The sequence below is a fragment of the Vipera berus genome (assembly GCF_964194415.1).
Source record: "Vipera berus genome assembly, chromosome: 2".
NCBI lineage: Eukaryota > Metazoa > Chordata > Lepidosauria > Squamata > Viperidae > Vipera > Vipera berus.
This window is the reverse complement of record NC_138203.1, coordinates 118,831,939-118,850,570: the sequence shown is the minus strand read 5'-3', so window position 1 is coordinate 118,850,570 and position 18,632 is coordinate 118,831,939. Positions and strand designations below refer to the sequence as shown.

Sequence of the window (18,632 nt, the reverse complement as noted above, 5' to 3'; positions counted from 1 at the left end):
TGGAATTAGGTGAGAAAACATCTCTGCATTCTTCAAGCAGTTTTTCTCTCACCAAACTCATTTTTGGTATAAACTGTGTTCAGGTAAAGAGTTAGGTGGTAGACTGGGAGTGGGTGGAATTGCTTGCCTACTTGCTATTTTTGTTTCAAAAATCCTCTTTCACATATGGAGCAGATGTCTGGGCCAAACTGAACTTGGTCTCTTAGGTTGTTTACCATCCCAAAAGATATTAAACAAGTTATTGTTTAAGGAAATAATTTATCTGGAGGAGGTTCAGTGGTTTTTAAAATAGAAATTTTTAAAAAAAACACTGCCCAAAGACATTCACTTGATTCTCATTTCATTGCTGTTTGGTTACATCCAATTTTTTAATGAACCAATTTCAGCAGGATTGTCTGTTAGTAAGAGCTACTTTGAGTACTTGTATAAGCTTATGTTGTCACTAACAGAGATCTCATGTAGCAACTTGGACTTCTGTTGACCCCTTTTCGATTGCCTTTGATTTTCCCAAGTATTAGCAATTACTCCAAAGACTGTTCTCTTCAAACTGTGTGTCCAAAATATCAAGCTTTAGCTTCCTTATTAGTTTTCCAGTGAGAAGTCTTGTTTTTCTTTATGTAGAATTAAATTTGGATTCTTCTTGTGATCCAAGGTATTCTCAACATTTTTCTCCAGTACCATAATTCAGAGACATCTATTCTTTCTCCAGCTTTTAAAGTCAAGTGTTAACAGTATTTATAATTTTTCTGAATTTTGCCTAGATCTGTGATATTGTTTCTCACTAGCACAAGCAGTCCACACTTAATGGTAGTAATTGGACAGGCAACTCTATGCTAAGTGACGTGATCAGAAAGCATGCTATCAGGTGACTGCATCAACCTACTACAGCAGTTGCAATAGTTTTGCTTGGCACAGTTAAGCAAATCCTGCGTGGCCATTAGATGTGACATCACATGATTGCCATTTATGATCTCCTGCTGGCTTCCCCATTGACTTTGCTTGTCAAAGCCAATACCAGTACTATTTGTATTTCCCCTCTGCTCTTCCCTAGTCACTTGTTGAATACCTCCCATCTTGAAGTACCATGCCAACATAGTGTTCTTGTCATTTCCCATTCCACTGGATTGTATTTAGTCTGTTCCCCCATCTGTGATGCACCCATCATGGGTCACCCTTCTTTAGGATCCACGCCCAGCAATAGAGCATCATTGGGATGTGCAAGCCCCTTCAGCACTATGAGGTAGCAGTTCCTGAAATACTATTTGTGATCTTATGCTTTGAAAATATAAATGTTCAGCTCATGATGTCTAACAATTTTCAAAGTGGTTGGTTTTTATGTTCTACATCCTGTGTTGTTAGCTTGCTGTGCATATAAGGATGCCAATTCATTGAATTCCACTTAGGGCGAATAAATTGCAGCAGTGAGATAGGCCAACCGAAGGTGAAACAAGAACAAAATTCAGGACAGTATTTCTTTATCTCCTCGCCCCCTCCCCCATAGTTTCTGACCCAATAGTCATTTGATTCCATGGTTTGCAATGTTCTGAACTCACAGAGTTATCTAGAGTTTACTTTAGATTTTCTTGGTCTCTTTCTGAACTCGTCAGTCCTCTCCTCAGCTACGTGTCCTATTTGTTTGCTTCATTCCACAGCTGTGCTTTGTATCATACTGTTTTTTATATCATCCATACATTTTGATATGTAAAGCTTAGGCATGCATTGTGTTTTCTTCCTTGTTGATAGTGTAATGCTTTTTCCTTTAAGTTGTTTAGCAGAAAGCTAAGATGGTGAGGGAAAGGTGGAAATAATCTATTTGCCAGTTCTGTGCCCTCTTTGGTGCACTGTGCTCTGCAGAAAATGGTGATGGTCCAGTAATCTCCAGCTAAAGAGATCTAGCTCCCATGCCTCAGATTGGAGCGGGTCACATACGTGTCTGTTGATCTTCCCAAAGATTCAGTTCTGACAGCCAGCAGCAACTGTGAATAGGTTGTCCACAAGGCCCGAGAAAGAGTTAACTACAGCCACTGGATGGGGGATGGATTCCCCAACCTTATAAAATTCAATAAAAAACTTTACAAAAAATACGTTCCTGGATTCTGTGAGGAAAGAGGCTGCAGACTCTTGCGTAAGAGTTGGGCTTATTAAAGGAAAGAATATGAGTGTTGCCTGAGGGATTTTGAATGGAGAGGAGGCAGCCAAATCTATCACATGTTTGTCTGCTCCTCATGTGGCTTCCTTTTTGTTCCAGATGTGCATCAATTACTCAAAGCAGTTCACTCATTTAGGGAACATCACAGAAACCATCAAGTAAGTATATCAGTAACCTTACCAATATGCTTCTCTGATGTTACTGTTACATGATCTTCATGTTGGCTAGACATATCCTTGTAATGAATATTCCTTTGGGGAGTTAAGCCATTGAATACATTTCCTTTGGATTTAAGAAAACAACCTGAAGCAAATTATAGAGTAATTAGAGATAACAGTAAGCCTTTTGCATTAGGAAAAGCTTCAACTTCTTGGAAAAAATAACCAGTAATCAGGAGAGGCCAAGTCAGACAAGAAGCATGTTTACATGCCATAGGTTCACTCCCAGCATCTCTCAAATCATGCTGGAAAATATTACTGTTTCAAACCTTAGAAAGCCACTCCCAGTTGCTGTGGACACTAAGGAGATGTAGTTTCTAAATCAAAAGTAATAATTAGAAAACAGTGGTAAGTGATGAAATTATCTTCTTTGCTCCAGAACAGGAGAATATAACTAAATCTTCCAGCAGTCAGGTATCCATATGCACCAGATCTAAAGCATCACATCTCTGTGTGTCCCATCTTTTTCTCCTCTAAAGGTCCATTTTTGTATTTAGCTTTTATGGTATGATTCATGGTTCATGTGCCTAATGTGTTACTTGGTATTTGGTAAAATTTGCATTCGGTAGGCAGATCTGGAACCAATACTGATGCAAAACACTCTGGTTTGCATGGAATGTTCCACTTTCCCCATGCAGTTCTCAAAACACAACTTGTTCCCAGACGTCAAGATCCACTGCCAATTGGCTGTGGCTGGAGAAGTTCCAGTTTTATTCACTGTTTGCAAATAATACTGCTTCAGTTTGCTGGGGTCAAAATTAACTATTTTAGCCTGAATTCTTCGGGCTTTTTCACATTCTTTGGCAGCTATCAAAAACCCAGAGTTTCTATAGAAAATGCATTGAGATGAAAAGGATGGGATTACAGGAATTCCAGCAACTGAACTGCTCTCAACTAATACCACTATATCCCTGTTTATATTATTTACTTTATTTGTACATGTTTGCTTTATTTGTATTCTGACCATTCTTGAAGGCCTTTTATGAATAAGTCCTCAGTGATGTCTCATTAACACAAAGAGTTTCTGATTTCCTTTGTGTGATCCAGTACAAGTTTCTTCTTTGGTAATGGGGAAACCTGCAGCTTTTTGTTTACGTAATGATCCCGAGAACTTTTATCAGTCTGGGTCCAGGATCAGGGTTGCTAGTTTGCTAAAAGCCATATTTTAGTTGGGATCTATAGTTACCTAGTCTTGTTTCTGATATAGCCTATCTACTGCTGTGATATATTCAATGTATTCCTGCTTTTATAGCTCAACCATCCACAGTTTTAGATGATTGCTTTGTTGTAATATGTTATTTATTTAATAAGTAATTTTATATGCTGCCCATCTCACTGTTGAAGCAACTCTGGAGCACTTGCAAAATGATAATGGTAATATAGTCTTCAGATTTACACAGTGCAATTCATTGTGTAAATTGGCTGTTAACGTGTCATCCAGATGAGCATATGAAAGATGTCTGGTTAAATTTCATGAATCAGATATAAACTAGATATTTGTTTTGGTCTTCCCCTCTCCAGATTTGAGAAGATGGCTGAAGACTGCAAAAAAGACATGGAGATATTAAAACGAGCACATGCCAAAGGATTACCACTTCCAAAATATCATTATGAGCAGCGGACCCACAGTGTGATCAAGTGTGTGAGCTTGTCATGATTACGGCAATTTGTCCCTGCTCGATGCCAAATGCTTTTCCGTTACTTTCCTCATCAAAAGTGGTTTCAGGTTTTGGATGTCCTGGTTCAGTTTCTTTCTGAGTCCCAACAATTAACAATCCAGAAAAGAACAACCCAATCTTCATAAGAAGAATCTTGCCACAATTTAATGTTCGGTAGTGTCAGCAGGGTAGGGTTTGATAGTGAGTAAGAACTATCTGTTCTGTACCAGCCTGCTACCGGCCCTGCAGCAAAAGCAGGGACGACCCCTTTACAAACGGCAAGAGGCTGGAATAAAGCCTGCCAAATATATTCACATAAAACAAGAGCAAGACAAGACTCCAACCATAAAACACGAGCTAAGAAGCAGGAACAATCCAAGCGGTTGCCTTCAGCAAACCAGCCCTCCCACACATTCCCCTTATATAGAGTTCAGGGCGTGGCTTCTCTGTGCCTCCTTCCGAGGTGCCCCATTGCCTTCCTCTGTTTACTCCTACTTGACTGCCTCCTGCGTCGGGCGTCCTTGAACAGGGCCAGCTGTGGGTCATCTTCATCCACGCTGTCAGGCTCACACAGCTGGGTCTCCACCAGATGGGAGGGGCCTGGCTGGGGGCTCTGCGGAGCCTCAAAGCCATCATCAGCAAGTTCTTCAACACCCCCCTCCTCCTCCTCCTCTGAGTCATCCGACCCAACTGCCGAACCCACAGGCTGACCCTGAATCACAACACTATCCCCAGATTGACGTGGGGTAGAAATGGCCCCAACATGAATTTGGTATATTGCCAAATTGACCAGTGGTATTTTAATCGAAGCATTGAGATAATACTATTGAAGGTTGCAAGAAGCCCATCATGATTCAAATTGATTTTGTGAATTATTTTTCTGACCTGAATGAGTTATGCCAGCCTTGACGTGGGCCTGGGGATTTAGAACAACAACCCCAGATCCTTATAGTGGGGATTATAATCATTTTGCTGGCATAGGGCTTGTCTGGTACTGTGGAAGGGGTTGGAAGGCACAACAATAAAATATCTTTTTAAATTGTTTAGAATTTATTTTTACTCTTGATAAATCCTGTATGCATTTTTAATGACTGCTCAGCCTTCCTTATGCTGGCCTATGAAGAAGACACAGAGATTGGGGCCTTATTATGATAGATGGCACTGGATTTTCCTTTTCCCCCCTAGGTTTCTTTTAGGGATAATAGACATCCCTCGTCAGGAGACTGTTCATTTAAATAGATCTAGCTCAGTGTCTTTAGCACCTACAACAAAAATAGAAAGCAAAGGGGTTTTCATGGCAAAAGAGCTAAAAAGGATTTCAAGTGTGCAGCTGTTGTACAAGAAAAAGAAAAAAATCTATTAATGTCAATCATTAAACCAACTGAAAATACAGGTAGTCCTCAACTTACAACAATTAGTGACCGTTTTTCACACTTAAGAGCACTGCAGCATCCTCATGGAGGGGAGGGTGGGGGGATTGTGGCAGAGATGCCATGTGGATTGGGGAGGTTTAGGAAGGGAGTGTGAGGATGTGAAGGAGGGTGTGCAGAGATGCACGAATGTTAGGTAAGGAAGTATTTCTGAACTGATGACCCAATGAGTTGTCTCATATGACTAAAACTATTGACTGCCCCATCCCATTCTTTTTTTTTCTTTTCTTTTTTTCAGGATCTTTCCAGAATTAAACAGCAGTGATATGATTCTTTCAATAGTGAAAGGTGTTAACCTCCCAGCTCCTCCAGGTAATCCATAAAACGAGCCCGGTTTTCGAGACTATCAAAACTAAGTGGGGGAACTCCCTACTTTTGCTGCCATCCTTTTTAAGGATGTTGAAATGGCTGGCCTCTGCCTTCATGTATTCTGTAAAATGCCCCTCGGTCTTTTTCTGTGTTATTATTCTCCTGGCTTTCTACGAGTGGCAGAAGCTGAAATATTCACACCAGTATTCATCCTCATCATTGGTACAATTGTTGATTCTTGGCTGTTCCCAGCAGATTGACAAGATGGATGCTTAAAAAGCATGGTTTTGTCTCTCTCGCCTTTTTTTCAACAATGTGGTTTTCTTTAAGAGCTGATTTTGTTCCAAAAGAAAGATCAGAAAAATAAACAGTTTTTAAAAAGACAATTTAGCAATAAACATATAAAAGGATTGGGTTATCTCATGTCAGTTACTATTGCAGTTGGTTTACTGCAATAGATAGAATATGTAGTCAAAAAGTACATGATTTTGTTGATTCCTGAACAAATCTGTTGCTAGCATCATCGAGCAAAATAATGACCTGAAAGGGCATCCTCCACCAATTATGTCCAATGGACTAGACTCCATTCATGCTGACTTGCAGGTTACCAAAGGCCGAGCTTCTCTTCTAGAGACCACCCCTGGTGTGCAAAAATATTTCTGACTCTATTTCTGTTTCAGACCTTAGTCTAAATTTGTTTGCCTTCATTGGCAGATAATCATGTTTGTGGTTTGAAATGAATGTTTAATAGCTGCCATCACGCAAGATTGTGCTTTGTGAAGATTTATTTTTAGCTTTCAGATGTCTGTCCCCCCAAAAAACAAACCTTGACTATTATTTGCCATATTCCTGTTACCTTTTTTTCAGGCATATCTCCTGATGATTTGGATGCTTTTGTGCGCTTTGAGTTTCCCTATCCTAGTGCGGTAAGTTAGTGCAGGTTTAAAAGCTACTGTTTCCTCTACATCAGACATGTCAAACTCGCAATGTCACATGACGTCATGCAACGTATCGGGACGGTTTTGCCATTGCTGGCAATGGGGTGGGCACAGCTTCCGCATAATGCATCTGGCCCGCGGGCCGGCAGTTTGACACCCCTGCTCTACATGGAAGTTATCTGAGCATCCACTAAATTCAAAGACAGTACCCAAGATAGTATCCATAGATCATATCCGTAGCCTTTTTGAGCCTATGTAAACATTAAGAAAGTGTCATTATGGTCAAAAGACTATTGTAGGTGATGAGTGTCAAGAAAGATGTAGAATGTTATAGTAGCCATGGTGACTGATGCATTAACAATCCTGTTCTTGGGAAGTGAAATAAACTCTTGATCTATTTATAATGATCTCTCATAATATATCTCAGCAGGTGGCAGCATATGACTGATCTTGTTTGTCTTTGGAAGCTAAGCAGGGTCAGGCCTGATTAGTACTGTATATGGCTGCACAGGAGAAACCCTATTTAGATTGTAGGCTAGACTGCAAAGTCAGAATAGTATCCTGTAAGAAGACAGTGGCAAATTAATTCCATATTGCTCCCAAGAAAACCCCACAAACTCATTACACATTAAGGTTGACATGAAGAGATGTTACCTTTGCTGATATGTTACACAGATAGAAAAAATAGATACAAAGAATAAAACTGCTTGTGTCAGTTATCAGAGACTTTAAGTTAATTCTCAAAGAAGTAGTTATTGCCTTTCACATTTCTGTGTTTTCTAGGAGGAAGCTCAGAAAGACAAGACTGGCGTAATCAAAAACTCCAACTGTCCTGGTAAACCTCTGTGTTGAAAATCGAGAGTGCAAATTTTATTTTTCCAGGTTTAGATTAAAAGTGCATTGGCAGATAGTATTTGGAAATGCAATAAGTTTTCACATTTTTTTTCTTAAAGCTGTGGTGTATAATCCTTTATCATCCTCAACTGTATTTTTAATCCCCCTCCATAGCAACCCAGGTTAGATATGTGTGATTTATTTGGGTTAAAGAGGAAAGTTAAAAATAACCCTCCTTCACAGACTTCATTTATTTCCCTCTTAAGGATGTGACTCCAAAGGCTTTGACATAGTGTGTTCTTGAGCAGTAACAATCCCACGCTTTTAACTGAAGGAGGTGCTACAGATAAAATATTGGTAATATTGGGAACTAGTGCTGGTCTGTCTTTGATGAGATTTAATTATGACGATTGGATGGTCAGATTCTTCATCTTCTACATTATCACCTGTCCCTTTCCTGTCTCAGGTACCAAGATTGACTGCAAGATCTGAGAAAGAAATGAAGATGCCAGATTAGGAATATAATAATAATAATAATAATAATTTTATTTGTATACCGCCCTTCTCCCGAAGGACTCAGGGCGGTGAACAGGGCAATAAATACTAAAATACAAGAATACAAAAATTAAAAAGAGATTAAACAAGGTGCCCAAAAGCTAACAGCAGTAAGTTAAAATACATTAAAACAATAATAAAACCCAAACCCATCACCCATCAGGCCAGGCCGGCTTGTTTGAACAAGTAGGTCTTTAGATCGCGTCGGAAGGAGCGAAGGTCGGGCGCCATCCGGAGCTCAACCGGTAAGCGGTTCCACAAATCCGGCGCGCCCACAGAGAAGGACCTCCCCCTGGGGGCCACCAGACGACATTCTCTGACCGGTGGCACCCTGAGGAGGCCCTCTCTGTGGGAGCGCACAGGGCGGAAGTTGACGCCGGCAGCAGGTGATCCCTAAGGTACTCCGGACCCAAGCCATGTTGGGCTTTAAAGACCATTACCAGCACCTTGAATCTCACCCGGAAGACAACTGGGAGCCAATGCAGCTCACGGAGCAGAGGTGTAACATGGGAGTATCGGGAGACTCCCAACACAACTCTCGCGGCTGCATTCTGCACCAGTTGGAGCCTCCGAGTGGTCCTCAAGGGCAGCCCCATGTAGAGAGCGTTGCAGTAGTCTAAATGAGAGGTCACGAGCGCATGAGTGACCGTACGCAAGGCATCCCGGTCTAGATAGGGCCGCAACTGGCGCACCAGGCGAACCTGGGCGAAGGCCCCCCTAGTCACAGTTAATATATGGTCTTCTAAAGAAAGCTGTGAGTCTAGGAGGACTCCCAAGTTGCAAGCCCTATCTACGGGGGGTAATAACTCACCCCCCATAGAAAGAGATGGAATATTCTGAATATCCCGATATGCCGGTACGCACAGCCACTCAGTCTTGTCAGGGTTGAGTCGAAGCCTGTTCCTCCCCATCCAGACCCGAACCGCCTCCAGGCAACGGGACATCACGTCGAGGGCATCACTGGGGTGGTTTGGGGTCGAAATAAGCTGTATGCTGATGATACCCAACTCCAAAACCACGAATGATCTCACCCAGCGGTTTCATGTAGATGTTGAACAGGAGAGGCGAGAGGACCGACCCCTGAGGAACTCCACAAGCGAGAGGCCTCGAGGTCGACCTCTGCCCCCCTGCCAACACCGACTGCGAGCATCCCAGGAGATAGGAGGAGAACCACTGAAGAACCGTGCCTCCCACTCCCAGTCCCCTGAGACGCCACAGCAGGATACCATGGTCGATGGTATCGAAAGCCGCTGAGAGGTCTAATAGGACTAGGACCAAGGAATATCCCCTGTCCCGAGCCCTCCAGAGATCATTCACCAGAGCGACCAATGCCATCTCCGTGCTGTACCCGGGCCTGAAACCCGATTGGTACGGGTCTAGATAATCCGCTTCATCCAGGACCAGAGGGAGCTGATGCGCCACCACACTCTCAACAACCTTCGCAAGAAAGCGAAGGTTGGAGACCGGACGAAAGTTATTTAACACAGCTGGGTCCAAGGCAGGCTTCTTGAGGAGAGGTCTCACCACCGCCTCCTTCAAGGCGGCGGGGAAACTACCCTCACTCAAAGAAGCAGATATAACCGCCTGGAACCAGTTTCGTGTCCCCTCCCGAGCAGCATAAACCAGCCAGGAAGGGCACGGGTCCAATAAGCATGTGGTGGAGCTCAGCCTCCCCATAATCCTGTCCACTTCCTCCGGAGTCACAGGATCGAACTCCTCCCAGATAACATTGACAAGACCACCCGTGTCCTGATCGTCAATCACTGGGAGTATATACACATGTATGTACGCACCCACACAAGCCCCTTTCCTCCCCCCAAAAGGAAGAAAGAGACAGAAACAGGGGAAGGGACAGAAAGCCATAATCACTAGAGAAGTTTAATAATCTGAAATGTCCACTTATGGAAGGAATAAAGCTGCAAGTGATCAGAATGCTGATGGTTCACACCCTAGAGAGATAGTAAGATTTTGTGGACTGAATCCTCAAGAACCTGCCACTACAGGTCCTTCAATTGGCTTCAGAACATATTAGCTTCTTTCTCTGAAACTGTTCTTACCTGGAGAATCCTTCTGCAGATATTGTTTATTGGCTGAAAGTTGAGAAGATGTGATCAATAGAAATTTGAAGACAAAGGAGGGGGCTGTTGGTTCTGAGTGATTCAGGAAAGGCTGTTGGAGCATTATTACTGGCATGGACTTGCTAGGATTGCAACAGAATCTTTCTTGATAGACAGGGCTAGAAGCCAGAAAGCATAAAGAATTTTGGAGAAACTGGAATAGAGAGTGGGAGATAGTTGTCAAGCTTTGCCTGCATTTCTTGGAATTTGCTGACTGTTATCTTTGGGAATGTATTTCCTGCAAAGGAACAACTAAAAAAATATTCCATGACTAAGTCTTCTCTTTGCTTTTCTGTCAGTTCCTGCTCCCAGTTCAGAATATTAGAATTCAAATTTCCTAAAAGATTTTTTTTTTTTATTGAAAAGTTTTAAAAATACAGTTTTCCTTTAAAAAACCCCCTTCCCCCTCCCTACCTCCCCTCCCTACCTCCCCCCTTCCCCCCCCTCCCCCCCTCCCTCCTCCCCCCCCACCTCCCCCTAACCCCCCTCCCCCCCCGGACTTCCCAGAGCTAAATACAAGGTATATATATATAAAAAGGCAATCATAAACAACCATATACTAACAACTATAAATTCTAAAATCCATCACTCTCTAACTTATATAGGATCAAACAAAACTTAGCATTATTAAATATATATAGAAGACAAAATAAAAAAAGAAAAAAGAAAACGAAAGAAGACTTATTCAAATGCTAGATAAAACTTCTTGACCCTATACTTATTCTGGATAAACTCAATCCATTTTCTCCATTCCATAATATAATGTTCTTGCGAGTAATCTTTCAAATAGGCCGAAATCTTCGCCATCTCTGCCAAGTCGGAAACCTTTAAAATCCACTCTTGTATAGTCGGCAGTTCCTCTTTCTTCCAATATTGACCTATCAAAAGTCTTGCTGCCGTAACTAAATTCAACATCAACTTAAAGTCCACAACTGTAGCGTCAACAATTATTCCCAACAAAAAAAATTGCGGACAAAACTTTATCCTCCGTTTAAAAATCTTCTGCATATTCCACCAGACTTTTATCCAAAAAGCCTTGACCTTTTTACATGTCCACCATATGTGAAAATATGTTGCCTCTTCATCACCACACCTCCAACATTTAGGCTGATAATTCGGATACATACTTGCAAGCTTTTTAGGATCTAGATGCCATCTATAAAACATTTTGTAAAAGTTCTCTCTTAAACTTTGAGCTTGAGTGAATTTTACATTCCTTACCCAGATCTTTTCCCACGTGTCCATTGTAATAACTTCCTGAATGTTTTGGGCCCACTTTATCATACAATCCTTAACAAGCTCTGTTTCTGAATCGATCTCTATCAATGCAAGATATATCCGTTTAATATGTGCTGGTCCTTGATTTCTAATTTGCTTTATCAAATTTTCATCAGTCGTTGCAAATCCATTTTTTTGGTCTTCTTTCCACCTGGCCTGTAACTGAATATATTGAAACCAAGTCTGAACAACCTTCTCTTCTCGCAAGAAACTATATGATTTCAAGCACCATATATTCCTTTCCAAACTTAAAATTTCCTTGTAAGTAGTCTCATCATGTTTGAATTTTCTAAAAGATTTGAGACCAGTTTCCTAAAAGATTTGAGATAAAAAATTTCCTAAAAGATTTGAGACCAGTTTATTTGAAGGATCATTTCCTCCCATATTCACTTACCTCTGTGCATTTATCGAGAGAAGAGGGGGTATTTTTACTGCCTAAGACTCAGTTATAATTGTCTTCCTGAAAAAGACACTCAACTGGTATTTTTATATCAAACAAAGGCTTCTCTGTTTTCTCACGTTTTTTAACTTTTCCATTTTAAATATGCGTTGATTCTTTTTTGAACCTTACACATGTATTGCTAATTTTACTTTGATTATTAAAAGTCCACAGGCACTGGCTTCAGAAAACCTACCCAACTGTCTGTATGCCAATTTTATAATTCCCCAGAGGTTTTCATCAGGTTACATTAAAAAACAAACTAGGACTACTATTTTTTCTGCCCCTTCCTTTTGGATAACGTAGTCTATTGAACAATTCAGACGTAGAGTTTAGGAGCCTTGGTGGAGCAGTGGGCTAATGCCTCCTTAAGTAACACCAGCTGCCTGCAATTAGTGCAGGTTCGAGTCCCACCAGGCTCAAGGTTGACTCAGCCTTCCATCCTTCCGAGGTAGGTAAAATGAGGACCCAGATTGTTGGGGGCAATAAGCTGAGTTTGTAATAATGCCGCTTGGGGGGGGGTGAAAGCCCTAATAAGCAGGCATATACATAGAATGAAGGCTATTGCTAAGCACATTGATTTGTGCTTAGATTGTAAGCCGCCCTGAATCTTCGGAGAAGGGCGGGATATAAATGGGATTTTTAAAAAAATCTGTCTCACAAACTAACACAACTGCATCATTGGGTCGTTGATTTAGATATGTTCAGTTCCTTTTTTGAGTGGAGGGGAAGAGAAAAAACACTTGAATTGAGGTCTGTAAAGCTTTCAGCCTACCAGGTAACGCAGACCTTCCCCTAGGCTTCTTATAGACCTTGCTAAAGTTGCTATAGATTTGCATCTCAACCCAGCTAATCTTTAGGTTTGCCATTTTGCTTTTGCAGAGTTCCAAGAGAAGTTCAAACTGTACATTAATCGGAGCCATCGAGGATTCAAGAGAGCCATTCAGTCCAAAGGGATCAAATTTGAAGTTGTCCATAAAGGGTAAGCAAGATGCATCTCAATGCCAATAGACAGCTTTGAAATCAGAAATCTAGTAGTAACTTCTCCAATTAACAGACTTTATTCTAAGGTAGAAAATTTGGTGCTCTTTGGTGACGAAGTCAGCTACAGGTCATAAAATCTCATGCCTTTTAATAAAATCTGGAAAATAATGTGCTTGGTGTTTTGGTTACTCCTCCTTGGAAGATCAGTCTGTAAAAACGAAACAGCTAACGATTGGTTTTCACAGGTGAAGTGTTAGTACCGCTTTATAAGACCTTGGTAAGACCACACTTGGAACACTGCATTCAGTTTTGGTCACCACAATATAAAAAAGATGTTGAGATTCTGGAAAGAGTTCAGAGAAGATCAACAAAGGACTGGGGTGACATGATAGCAGTCTTCCAATATTTGAGGGACTGCCACGAAAAAGAGGGGGTTAACGTATTTTCCAAAGCACCTGAAGGCAGGACAAGAAGCAATGGATGGAAACTAACTCAGAAAAGAAGCAACCTAGAACTAAGGAGAAAATTCCTCTCAGAATAATCAACTAGTGGAACAGTGTGCCTTTATAGGTTGTGGATGCTCCATCACCAAAGACTTTTGATAAGAGACTGGACAACCATTGTCTGAAATGGTATAGGGTCTCCTGCTTAAGTGGGAAATTGGACTAGAAGACCTCCAACATCCCTTCCAATTCTGATGTTCTATATTTGCAGAGCTGCTTTAAATGCCAATTACTTTCTGTGAACAAAGGAGAATGGCATCTATGTAAAAAGCATGGCACATCTAAGCCCGTAAGCTTAATTAGATTTTACATCAAAATCTGTTAAGGGGATGGTTATCTGTCTTCAAATCAGCACTGACTCCTGGTGACTGCCTGGACTAGTCCCTGGAATTTTCTTGGTAACTGTTTTGGAAATGGTTTGTCCTTGCCTCCTTCCGTCCTGCGAAGGTTGTTGAGAGTGTGGTGGCACATCAGCTCCCTCTGGTCCTGGATGAAGCGGATTATCTAGACCCGTACCAATCGGGTTTCAGGCCCGGGCACAGCACGGAGACGGCATTGGTCGCGCTGGTGAATGATCTCTGGAGGGCTCGGGACAGGGGACATTCCTCTGTTCTAGTCCTATTAGACCTCTCAGCGGCTTTCGATACCATCGACCATGGTATCTTGCTGCGGCGTCTCAGGGGATTGGGAGTGGGAGGCACGGTTTTACAGTGGTTCTCCTCCTATCTCCAGGGACGTTCGCAGTCGGTGTTGGCAGGAGGGCAGAGGTCGACCGCGAGGTCTCTCGTTTGTGGAGTTCCTCAGGGGTCGGTCCTCTCGCCTTTCCTGTTCAACATCTATATGAAACCGCTGGGTGAGATCATTCGTGGTTTTGGAGTTGGGTATCATCATTATGCTGATGATACCCAGCTTTTCTTTTCGACCCCAAACCACCCCAGTGATGCCCTCAACGTGATGTCCCGTTGCCTGGAGGCGGTTCGGGTCTGGATGGGGAGGAACAGACTTCAACTCAACCCCGACAAGACTGAGTGGCTTTGCATACCTTCATCCCGGGTTTATTCGGACATTCCACCTCTTGCTATGGGGGGTGAACTATTACCCCCCGTAGATAGGGCTCGCAACTTGGGAGTCCTCCTAGATTCACGGCTCACCTTGGAAGACCATATAGGAGCTGTGACTAGGGGGGCTTTCGCCCAGGTTCGCCTGGTGCGCCAGTTGCGGCCCTATCTAAGCCGGGATGATTTATGCACGGTCACTCATGCGCTCGTGACCTCTCGTCTGGACTACTGCAACGCTCTCTACATGGGGCTGCCCTTGAGGACCACCCGGAAGCTCCAACTGGTACAGAATGCAGCCGCGAGAGTTGTGTTGGGAGTCTCCCGATACTCCCACGTTACACCTTTGCTCCGTGAGCTGCATTGGTTACCAGTTGCCTTCCGGGTGAGATTCAAGGTACTAGTAATGGTGTTCAAAGCCCTACATGGCAGGGGGCCAGGGTACCTCAGGGAACACCTGCTGCCGGCATCAACCTCCATGCGCCCTGTGCGTTCCCACAGAGAGGGCCTCCTCAGGGTGCCACCGATCAGAGAATGTCGATTGGTGGCCCCCAGGGGGAGATCCTTCTCTGTGGGCGCTCTGGAACTATGGAATCAGTTACCGGTAGAGCTCCGGATGGCGCCCGATCTTCGCTCCTTTCGTCGCGATCTCAAGACGTTTTTGTTTGTACAAGCCGGCCTAGCCTGATGGGGGATTGGTGGTTTTTTTTTTATTCTTGTATTCTTAATATTATCTTTGGGGTTTTATAATTGTAATATATTAATTGTTTTAAAATCGGGCAATTATTTAATTTTCTTTTAATATTTGTAACTTTGTATTTTATTCTTGCCCTGTGAACCGCCCTGAGTCCTCAGGGAGAAGGGCGGTATAGAAATATTATTAAATTAAAAATTAAAAATTAAATTCCCAGGGCTGAGAAAGAGAGACTGACCTAAAGTCACCCAGCTGGATTTGTGCCTCAGGCAGGACTACAACTCTTGGTCTCTTAGCCTGGTGCCTTAACCACTACACCAAACTGGCGCTACTCAAGGGGGTAAATCTTCTAAAAGATACAAAGTCTGGATTAGGGCTTTGAGTGATAATGTGGATTTGACTGTTATGAATCATTTAAAAAAACCATCATTTAAACAACTCATAGCCAATAAGGCAGGGTTATTTTGAAGAGGCTCTGCGGTATTTTTTTTTTAAATGGAATGAAGGGTGGGATTAATTATTGCTGTTTCTCTACAGGGGGCTGTTCAAAAATGACCGTGTGGTGGGAACAGCTCAATTGAAGTTGGAAGCCCTGGAAACCAAGTGTGAGCTTCGGGAGATTTTGGAAGTATGTTTTCTCTTTTTGTGAAATGTTGAGGGACAGTATCCCTGAAAATCTGGGCCTTGTGGCCTAACTAGGTAGAATGCTAGGTAGAATAGATTGCTTTTGCTTGACCTCTCAGTTCTAATGCAAGGCTTGCTGAAAAGATGAGTATTTTTTTATACAATGCATAATTAAACTTTGGGATTTGCTATCATATGATATGGTGCTTGCTTCCAGCTTAGCTAGCTTCGAAAAAAGGTTGGATTTATTCACAGAAGCCATAGGGATCAGTGGCTGTTAGCCTTGCTGGCAGCCTGATGGTGAAGCCATTTGCTGGGAAACTTATGCAGTTGGTTGGCCACTGTGAGAACAGACTGCTGGACTAGATGGGCTGGAGGTCTGATCCAATAGTCTAGTGTTTATGTTTTTATGCTGCTTTTTTAACTTTTGACGTAAGCATCGTTCTTTAGCCTTTTGTGCTAGAGATCAAAGGATTTTTTTACTGTCAATTGTTTATTGCCTGCTTTCTGTTGGTCAAAAGTTTTAAAAACTGAATTGATTAAATTTCTTATTTGTATTCTATTTTTAACTACCTTTAAGTTATTTTATTTCAGTTTCCATGGAAGAAGCTGTTTTAATCTATTCCAGGCAAAAAGTAGGCCCTATGTCCGTGGTGGCGAACCTATGGCACGCGTGCCACAGGTGGCACGCAGAGCCCTCTCTGTGGGCACGCGCACCGTCGCCCCAGTCCTAGGTCTTCAGCTGGGTTTTATAAAACCTTTTCGTTTTAGGCCTCCGCTGCCGTGTGCCCAAAAAAAGAAGGTTCAATCAATCAATTTCAACTTTTTGCGGGAAAAAAAAAAGATCTCGCAAAGTTGGAATTGATTGAACTTTTTAGTCCCATCCAGTCTGCTGTTACCACCACAGCCACGCCCACCCAATGGGCCACGCCCACCCAATGGGCCACACCCACCCGGCACCTGACGATACATAAGTGAGTTTGGGGTTGCAGCTTGGGCACTCGGTCTCTAAAAAGTTCACCATCACTGCCCTATGTCATTGTGAAGACTGACCCATTTAAAATAAGTCTACTTGTCTTCACTGTGCCTAAAATTTCTCTGTGCTTCCAACTTTTGTTACTTGATTTAACTTTGTGTAGCATAGTATGTAATATAGTAGACAAGGAGAGGATACATAATTGTAGGTATCTAATGGGTTTCAGGGCCTTAAACTAGCCTCTGATGAGGAAGGGTAGTTCCCTGAGTGCCATCATGGTGCAGAAGAATGAGTAAAGTTTTAAATTAGGACATGTGACCCTGGTTCTAGTCCACCTGCAGCCATGAATACTTCCTGATTGACTTTGGGCCAGTCATAGTCACTCAGTTGAGCTTACTTTACTGTAGAGGATTGTTGTGGGAATAACATGAAGGAAAGTTTCCAAGTAAGTCTCCTTGAACTCCTGGAGAAAAATGGGATAGTATAAAAAAGAACTGGTGTCCCGTTGTATATTAAGATAGCAAATGTTTTCCCATCCGTAATGAGAATAATCATTCATTCCTTAACTGGGGTTGGAAAAATACTGTAGACTGAATGGTTTTAAGATGCAAGTTTAAATAATGTGGACTCACTTGGACTCTGATTTCATATGGAGGTGATAAAATGTATCTCAGAGCCTCACAGCTGCTTTTGAAGAAGCCATCGTATTTGTTACCACCAATCTTTCCCTGTTCTTCTTTCTAGCTTTTGGATGGTCGACGGCCGACAGGAGGCAGGTTAGAAGTGATTGTTCGCCTCAGAGAACCATTGACATCCCAGCAGCTGGAGACCACAACGGAGAAGTGGCTGGTCATTGATCCTCTCACTGGGCCCCCAGTAAGACCTGAACCACTCTCTGCATTCTAGAGGCTTTTTTCAGGGACAACAAAGCCTCCATTTTATGGCTTTGCATAGAATTCTAGCCCGGTCTGAGCTTTTTTATAGCTGAGATTCCTGTCTGTGCAATTCCATTTTCTAGCTGCACATCCCGAGGCCAAAGTTCAGGCCGGGTCTTCAAAAAGAGAAGTATATTGAAAGCTTTATATTCACGGGGTCCCTCTTGAGACTTCAAGGCCTGCAACCCTTATGGCTCTTAAGAGGCTGGTTTCCTTATACCTCAGGGGCAGCTTGTGGGGTGTGAAGGGCACAGATTGCATCCAATCCTGTGCATTCTACAGATATAAGGGGGAAAATGCACCAAGATATCCTAAAGTGTAGTGTGCATAGACCTGGCAAATGTGTGAGAGTTGGCTTGCATAAATTATTTTGTAATAGTTAATTACTTTGGATTATTGTATTTCAATTTTCCAAGTATTGGATGTGTTAGGAGATATCCAAGAGGGCATTGAAGCTTGTGCTTGTCCCTTGAGATGTCACCAGACCTTATTTCACACCATTTCATCTCTATCTTCACAACCCATCAGAGCCATAAACTTACTCCTTCGTCTTTCAAATAAAAATTGAAATAATAGGAACCTAAATTCCATATCCAGAACCACATATTCTATCTTTATCTGCACTGCTGTAGAATCTTTAACATATATATAACTATTTTCAGTTTAGGCTAATGGCTCATGTCATCTTGAGACACCTGAATGAAAATGACCATCTCTGCAAGAGGACCTAATAGACTCTTTTTTCTTCATGTAGGCTGCCTTTCCCAAACCTAAGCCAGCAGAAGCTCCTGTGAAAGCTACATGCAGTAGGTAGGTATGTTCTCTAACTATGCTAAGGTCTTCAGGATTCAAATATCTACACACAGTGACCTGTGGGGGTATCTTCTATCCTTGTAACCCTACTCCTTGATCTTGTGGACATTGTTCAGCACATGA

The 18,632-nt window shown here is 42.4% G+C and overlaps 1 protein-coding gene across 1 annotated transcript in view; it reads left to right on the top strand.

Moving 5' to 3' along the window:
- The window catches only part of CC2D1A (coiled-coil and C2 domain containing 1A), a 79,678-nt gene that overhangs the window by 36,349 nt on the left and 24,697 nt on the right, over positions 1-18,632 (top strand). The window contains exons 17-25 of the mRNA XM_081320339.1: positions 2,249-2,307; positions 3,889-4,005; positions 5,694-5,767; positions 6,632-6,690; positions 7,486-7,537; positions 12,808-12,907; positions 15,699-15,789; positions 17,506-17,637; positions 18,451-18,506. Of these exons, the coding sequence (XP_081176465.1) occupies positions 2,249-2,307; positions 3,889-4,005; positions 5,694-5,767; positions 6,632-6,690; positions 7,486-7,537; positions 12,808-12,907; positions 15,699-15,789; positions 17,506-17,637; positions 18,451-18,506 (740 nt within the window). The remainder of the gene's footprint in view (positions 1-2,248; positions 2,308-3,888; positions 4,006-5,693; positions 5,768-6,631; positions 6,691-7,485; positions 7,538-12,807; positions 12,908-15,698; positions 15,790-17,505; positions 17,638-18,450; positions 18,507-18,632) is intronic.